Source organism: Dictyostelium purpureum (genome assembly GCF_000190715.1).
Source record: "Dictyostelium purpureum unplaced genomic scaffold DICPUscaffold_409, whole genome shotgun sequence".
NCBI lineage: Eukaryota > Evosea > Eumycetozoa > Dictyosteliales > Dictyosteliaceae > Dictyostelium > Dictyostelium purpureum.
In genome coordinates this window covers 1-8,261 of record NW_003519745.1, presented here as the reverse complement: position 1 = coordinate 8,261, position 8,261 = coordinate 1, and the positions used below count along the sequence as shown (strand labels likewise).

The 8,261-nt window shown below is 24.8% G+C and overlaps 4 protein-coding genes across 4 annotated transcripts; all 4 read left to right on the top strand.

Annotated features, from left to right (window-relative positions):
• Positions 1–96: 96 nt before the first annotated feature.
• On the top strand, positions 97–2,250 carry DICPUDRAFT_158075 (uncharacterized protein; the record flags this gene model as incomplete). Its single annotated transcript, XM_003293223.1, has 1 exon — positions 97–2,250. One exon carries the CDS (start codon positions 97–99, stop codon positions 2,248–2,250), a length of 2,154 nt encoding a protein of 717 aa, XP_003293271.1.
• A 532-nt stretch (positions 2,251–2,782) lies between these two features.
• Positions 2,783–4,494, top strand: DICPUDRAFT_158074 (uncharacterized protein; the record flags this gene model as incomplete). The annotated part of the gene is made up of 2 exons (XM_003293222.1): positions 2,783–3,806; positions 3,953–4,494. The coding sequence occupies 2 exons, from the start codon at positions 2,783–2,785 to the stop codon at positions 4,492–4,494; spliced, it is 1,566 nt and encodes a 521-aa protein (XP_003293270.1).
• A 771-nt stretch (positions 4,495–5,265) lies between these two features.
• On the top strand, positions 5,266–6,955 carry DICPUDRAFT_99606 (uncharacterized protein). The gene is made up of 2 exons (XM_003293221.1): positions 5,266–6,611; positions 6,743–6,955. Exons 1-2 carry the CDS (start codon positions 5,286–5,288, stop codon positions 6,767–6,769), a joined length of 1,353 nt encoding a protein of 450 aa, XP_003293269.1. The 5' UTR covers positions 5,266–5,285; the 3' UTR covers positions 6,770–6,955.
• An 871-nt stretch (positions 6,956–7,826) lies between these two features.
• On the top strand, positions 7,827–8,235 carry DICPUDRAFT_83830 (uncharacterized protein; the record flags this gene model as incomplete). The annotated part of the gene is made up of 1 exon (XM_003293220.1): positions 7,827–8,235. A coding segment is annotated over one exon (409 nt), but the record flags the coding sequence as incomplete, so codon positions are not given.
• Between the last annotated feature and the right edge of the window lie 26 nt (positions 8,236–8,261).

Sequence of the window (8,261 nt, the reverse complement as noted above, 5' to 3'; positions counted from 1 at the left end):
ATTTAAAAATTAAATTAGTTTTTTTAAATTTTTTTTTTAAAATAATTTTTAAAATTTTTTTTAAAATTTTTTTTTTTTTTTTTTTCTTTACCAACAATGAATGATAACAATAATAATATAGATAATATAGATAATAATAATAACAACAATAATAATGACAATAATAATAATCAAGTTGAATTACCTTTATATATCCAAAAAATAATACTAAGATATATCTCTGACCATATTAATATTTGTTACCGGGTTATCGAGGATAGATTCTTCCTCAGTGGTTATAGAGCAAGAGAAAGATATACTAATCAATTAATTTTAAAAGTCTCACTCACCTGTAAATCATGGCACAAATTTATCAATAATATGGTCTATGTATCTGTAGATTTCAACTACGATAATCAATTCTTTTTTAAAGTAAAAAAATCATTTTTAGAAAATAAAAGAAAAAAAGAATTAAAAAAAAACAATAACAATAACAATAACAATAACAATAACAATAACAATAACAATAACAATAACAATAACAATAACAATAACAATAATAATAATAACAACAATATTTATATTAAAGATATTATATCTTTTTTCAGTGCTAGCGAATTTGGCATTGAAATGAATGAGAAGTTTAGTACTCTTAGTAGTCAAGAAATTAGTACTCTTCAAGAATTTCTTGTGTCTGAACTTGTCGACAATAATAATGATAATGATAATGATAATGATAATGATAATGATAATGATAGTGATAGTGATAGTGATAGTGATAGTAATAGTAATAGTAATAGTAATAGTAATAGTAATAGTGATAGTGATAATGATAGCTATTACTATGGTAGTGATAGTAATATTGAAGAAAACACCAATGAAAATAATGGTCAGCAACAAAACAATAATAGCAATAACAATTTATTGAAAATAGAAAATATTTCAGTTTTAAAACTTCATTTTAGAAAAAAGGGATTCTATAAATTTATCAATAAAAAAAACGATTTAAAGATATCAAAAAATAAAGCAATCGATAAAATTCAAGAAATCAAAAAACTAGAAACCTTACTCATCAGAAACATCGAACTTGGTGGCAACTCAATTTATGAACTTGTTAAAGAATTCCAATCAGACCAATACACATTAGAAATTCTAGAATTTGTATTAGATACAGATATGAATCAAGAGAAATTCGATTATATATTTGAAAAAACATCAAGAATCCATTCAATAATTTTTCAAGATTTTAAAAATAATGCATTGATATCAAAGTCATTTAAATATTTTATAAGCCATCAAATAAAAGAACTCTTTATAAAGAACACCAACATACCATTTAAAGACATTATTGGCTATGAAGTTCCACTCAAAGAGCTAAACTATAAACTTTACAACGACGATCAACTGTTAAGCGAGGTAGAAATCCAAAATTTAGTAGGATGCCACCACAATTTTTACAAATCTTGCTTAATCGACAGCAAAAGAATCAACATATTAAATAGCATCGAGCTATTGGATATTTGTCAAGAAGATATAATGATTGATGACCTATTTTTCATCTTAAAATCATTACCCAATTTAAGAGAATTTTCAATTCGAATATGCTTTGATAGATTAATTAGCTTTTTTTCAGATGAACACGAAGGTAATGATTGCCCCTGTAATTCAATTGTCAGTAATAACAACTCTCTCACCTTCAATAAAAACAAATTAAACTTCTATTGGGATTTACTCTGTCAATTAGCTTCATCTCACAAACTAGAAATTTTAGATATTGGCCATGGATGTGATGACTCTGGTGTTCCTAACTACTCAGTCGCCCATCGTTTAGAGAGTTATCCAAAAGTTTTTATTAAAAATCTTGGTAGATTTGTTTCAAGTTTCAAACATTTAAAAACCCTCAGAACAGATTCATTTTGTACTTCAGACTTTATAAAATATATTATCACCAATGCTAATAATAATAATAATAATAATAATAATAATAATAATAATAATAATAATAATAATAATAATAATAATAATAGTAATAAAAATAATGGTGGGGGTAGTGGTAGTATCAGAAATTATCAAATAAATGAATTTAAATTTTTCTTCCATCCCATCACTTATAAAAGAAGCTTATTAGATATCATAGCAGAATATGGTTCCGGTATAGATAGATTAGAACTTATTGGCCATATGGAAGATAACGAAATGGTACTTTTAAACCATAAACATTCAGACATTGACGAAATCACCCAACTTTTAAATAACCTAAGCTGTCAATAACTATTCAAATATACTTTTTTAAAAAAAACAATAAACTTTATATTAAAATATTTTCTGCAACTCGTTTTTTTCTTTTTGCTATCTCAACTTAAAAATCAATACATTAATATGAAGATCTTAATAACCTGAATTTTTTATTTACCAAAGGTGGATTTATTATGGAGAAAACTCTCAAACAGATTCTAAAAACATTAGTTAAACAAATTTGGTATATACACAATCGGTTAAGGTAGTCTTATGGTATAATCAGGTTCGAAAAAAAAAAAAAAAATTCTTCAAATTTAAAAAAAAATTACCAACAATTAAATAAAAAAATAAAATGTTTTAAAATAATAAAAAAATAATAAAAAAAGGGAGAAACTAATTATGATGTGTGATTTAAATTTTATTTCAAATCTATTAGTCAATTTAAATAATGAATAAAAATTAATAATTTCTTTTGAAAATTAGGATATTATAAAAGATATTTCAAAAATATCTTTTATTTTTTAATCGAAATAAAAAATTTTTTTATTAACTTTAAATTTAAAAAATGAAACAAATTCATTCAATACAAATACTAATATTTTTTATATTATTAACAAAAATAAATTATATTTATTGTGATAATGTTTGCACTGTTTGGTTAAACCCAGAATCAACCAATACAACATCACCGTGTGGATTAGAAATTACAACACCATGTCAAAATTTTGAGGCAGCAGTTTCAACATGTGGTTCAAATTATGATGTAATGAATTTAAACTTTATGTATAGCGAAATTCCATATCAAATTAGTCAACAAAGTCCCCTAAACACAATAGATAATAATAAAACCATCAATCTAATAAACATAAATCAAACATCAATCGAAATGGATTTATCGAATATGAATACATCATTAGTTAATATCGAAAATGATTATAATACAAGTAACAATTATCAGAGTGTTGTTAATGTATCAGGATTCACATTTACAAATTTTCAAAGTGGTATATTTCGTTTTGTAAAAACCTTTTTAAATCTTACAATAACAAATTGCAACTTTAAAAATTTAAACAGCACTTCAAGCTCATCAGTACTTTTTTATTATAATTCTAATACCAATAACAACAATAATATATACAATAATTTTTTAATAATAAATAACTCAATATTCCAAAATATTCAAACTGGGGGACTCTTTCTACTAGAACAAATAAATGTTGTCATTGACAACACTGTGTTTGAAGAAATCACATCAAATTACAGCCCACATAGTATTATGAATCTTGACAGGGCCACCACAATGAAATTTACCAACTCTAAAATTATAAATTGTAAGAGTAACACGCAGGGCACCAAATTCTCAATTTCTATAGGATATCAAACAACAGAGACATCTTTACTTTTACCACAGCCATCATTAGTTTTCGAAAATATAACTTTAAGAGACAATTTAAATGGAGATATAATAGCTTTATCAACAGGTAAATCCTATATCATTTCAATGAACCAAATTACTGCAGAAAATAATTATTATTCAACACCAATTTATTTTATGAGTGAGTCAGCAATGGGTGGAGGCAATTCATCTGGTAGTTGGAATGACAAAAACATGATTTCAATTTCAAATTCTTTATTCAAAAACAATTCAAACACACTCGATTATAATGGAAGCTTTGGAAGCAGCGCAGGTGTAAATATGTAACCATCACCAACTCTGCATTCATTTCAAATACAGCATTGGATGGAGCATCCATTTTTATAGTGAATCTCGGCTCACAAGATTACCCATTTTCTCTTTCAATCAACAATTGTTCATTTACCGATAATAACTCAACGAGATATGGTGGCTCCATTTATATGAACAGTGTAAATTCAATTACCATTACCAATTCAACATTTAATAACAATACAGTTGACAATTCATATGGTGGTAACCAAATATATTGCTCATCAAGTAATGTTACTATTCAAAATTCAAATATTGTAAATAGTGGTAGTAGTACAAATGTTACAGATAATAATCAAGTTGCATGCAAATCTTCAAACTCTTGTTCATTTAAAAATAGTGATCCAGATTTCACCGATTTCTGTACTCCACCAACTGACAGCAGCAATAGCAACAGTACTGATCATGGAAAGTCCAATAGTAAACCACTTACAACTGGCCAAAAAGCTGGAATAGCAATTGGGGTGATTGCATTCTGCCTCATAACCACCATTGCTATAATTTTTATTGTAAAAAGAAAAAGAACATTTTCATATAAAAGTATTTATTAATAATTTTTTCATCTTCAAAAAAAAAAAAAATTAAAAAGTTAATAAACCAAATTTAAACTAAAAAAAACAATAAATTAGCTATTGTTTAATAATGATCACTTTGCACAAATTATTTTATTTTATTTTATATTTTTTTTAAATTTTTTTTTCCCATTTTTTTTTTTTTATTTTAATTTTTTTTAATTTTCATTTTTTATTTGTTTTGTTATTTAATAAAAAAAACAATATATCTGTTTTTTAATATGGCTAATATAACATATATAAAATGATTCAATTTCTTAAGTATATCTTAAGTTTATATATATATATAATTATTGGTGGATCCAAAAATAACCTTACCTATTTTGTATACAAGTAAAAAAAAATGTTATTTTAAATAACCCCTTTTTTTTTTTTCTCCTCATTTTTTTTTTTTTGTTTTTTTTTTATACCTGCTTTCACATAAATAAACCATAGAGAGAATCCACACCATAAATAATATTTATAAATAATATTTATAACAATAAATAATTTAAATAAAAAAATAAAAAATAAAAATTATTTTTTGTATTTTGTAATTTGTGTTGTTCTCAATTAGGAATTAAACAGGAAATTATATTTCTATTCAGTTTTAATTATTATTTATTTAATTTATTTATTTATTTTTTTTTTAATTTTTTTAATTCTTTTTTTTTTTTTTTTTACTTATTTATTTTTATTATTTTTTTTTAATAAACAAAAAAATAAATATAAAATTATCATATAAATAAAAAAACAAACCAAAAATATAAAGATAGGCACAAATAGGAATAATGCAAAATAACGATTTTAGATTTCTGGCAAAAAGAAAGCCAAACAACCAACCACAAACAGGGGAAGAATTACAAAACATAACCACTACTACTTCTACCTCTACCATTATAACAACTGCAAATACACAAAATGCCCCAATTGCAACAAAACCAATAGTAATCCCTAATAATATTGGTAATAATAGTAATGATAATAATAAAACAAAATGCTCATATTGTAATTCAGGAACCTCATTTGGTAGTGAGTCACCACATTCATCAGTAATGGCATATTTAAGTAACACCCCTCCAATTTCAGCATTGCCACAGCCATTGTTAACACCTTCTGACTATGAAAGAAACATGTCTCCTCAGATGAATTATTCATCTTCTTCATCATTATCATCATCATTCGGTAGAGAAATAACCCCAATAAGTTCATCACCAAATGCCATTCCTTTTCTATCAATAAGAACTCTTTCAGAGAATTCATTACTTTCACAAAGTTTCTATATTATTGGTGGCAAAGATATGTCCTGTAAAGCTAGATGTTGTCGAATTCAATCAACTGATTCAAAAATTTGGCCAATTCCAAACACCAATGAAAAGAGAGAGTATGTATCCGATTCAGCTGTTATGTTTGGACAACACATTTACATTTTTGGTGGTGGCGAACAATCGGATACATATGAAATATTTGATACAAGGGGACATACAGGTGCCTGGAGTAAACACGATATGCTAGGATCTAGTGGTGGTTCATTTATATCTTGTTGTCAGTATACCGATTCAATCTATTTAGTCGGTGGGAGAAGAAATGGTGAAATATTAAATAGAGTTGACAAATGCTCTAAATATAAATCTAATGGCCCAAATCTTAAATTTGAAAATTTTGGGAAGTTAAGAGAGCCACGTTTTAACTGCTTCTCGTTTGCCTTTAATAATAAACTTTACGTTGTTGGGGGTGGTTCACGTTCTTCATTAAACAGAACTATCGAAGTTTTAGATCTAAGCAGTAGTGGTTCAGAAAGTACTGTATTCTATAGCGATTTGGATGATTGGGAGGTGCAAGGTGTAGCTTTTAATGGCTCTGATCTAATATATATTAATACATCCTATAGTTTCTATTCACTCAATATCAATAATAAAAAGAAAACATTTTTAGCAGACCCACCATTAGCCCCACAAAAAAGAAATGGTACTCCCATATGCATGGGTTTGGATTCAAATCACAATAGTGTTATCCATCTTGCATCTTACTTTAGTCATTATGTTTATTATATAGATGAAAATAGGTGGGAAACTAAAAAAATAGAAAAACAAGATAATTCTTATTACCACGCAATGGTAATGGGGTATGAAGAAAACTAAAGCAACAGTAGTAATATGGTTATATTAAGGGTAATTAATATATCAAAAATAGTTTAAAAAATATAAATTTAAATTAGTTTTACTAATTTTATTTTCTTTTATTTTAGGTTTGGTTCTTTTTAAATGGGTTTTAGGTTTTTGTGTTTTTTTTTCCACCTCTTGTTACAAGATGTTTTTTGACGGTTACCATTTTTTTTTTTAAAATCAAAAGATTATACATTTTAATTGATTTGTTTGGGTTTATTATATTATCTATATAGGTTAATAAGTACAACCTCAAGAAATCATATATATATATCAATAAAAAATAAATTTAAATTAAAAAAATTTAATTATAATCTTTTTTTTTTTTTATAATTACACACCATCAATAATTATTATTGGATACTTTATTTATTTATAGTTTTTTAAATAATTTTAAAATAAAAAAAATAAATAATAAAATAAACTTATTTTTTTATTTTTTTTTATATAACCTTTATTTTTTTTTTCAAAAAAAAAGATTAATTTCATTCTTTCAAATCTAAAATACTAATAGTTCAATATTTTTCATAGGATATATATAACAAACATCGCCATATACAAATTTTATTTTTGAAAAAAAAAAAAAAAAAAAAAAAAAAATTCTTTAAAATTTTTATAAAATTACATTTATATGGAGTTAATTAAAATTTTAATTTTTTTAATATTTTATTAATCTTTATAATTATTAATTTGATTTTGATGTAGGTTTTTTTTTTTTATTTTTTAATTTTTTTGCTGCAAATCAGAAAAAAATTGCTAAATTTGATTATCAAATTTTTTTATTTTTTTTTTCTGAATCACAAAATTGTCTTTTTTATTAATTAAAAACAATGATGACATCTATTGAACAAATAAAGAAAAAAATTTAGGTTGTGTTTAAACACTAATCTTAAAAAATTTTAATTTAATTAAAAAAAAATTTTTATAAAACTAATTCAGAAACCCCACATTAAATTTTTATTTTTTTTTAATTTTTAATTTCATATACCACATAAATTTTAATTTTTTAATTTCATTTTTTTTTTTCTTCACTCACACTCATAGCATAATATTTTTTTTTTTTTGTAAATAGTAAAAAATCTTTGTAAGTATAATCTAATTTTTATAATTTTATTTTTTTCACACACCATATTAATTAATTAAAAAAAAAAAAAAAAAAAAAGAAAAATGTTTGTTTTAATAATTGCAGTTATTTCAATTTGTTTATTATTTTTTATCATCAACCATGGCATCAAAAACAACAACAACCCACCAAACCCACCAAACCCACCACAACAACAACAATCAAAACCAACAATAACAACAATACCAAGATCACAGCAACCAGCTCCACAAACAATACCAAGATCACAACAACCAGCTCCACAAACAATACCAAGATCACAACAACCAATACCACAACCAACTCCAACTCCAACTCCAAAGCCAGCACCACAATACACACCGTACTCAAGTAATTTTGCTCCAGCATACCGTTACAAATCAACCCCAACCCCAACTCCAACTCCAACTCCAACCCCACAACCAAAATACCAACAACCAGTTCCACAACCAACACAATACACACCATATGCAAGTACTTTGCTCCATCGTACAGTAATC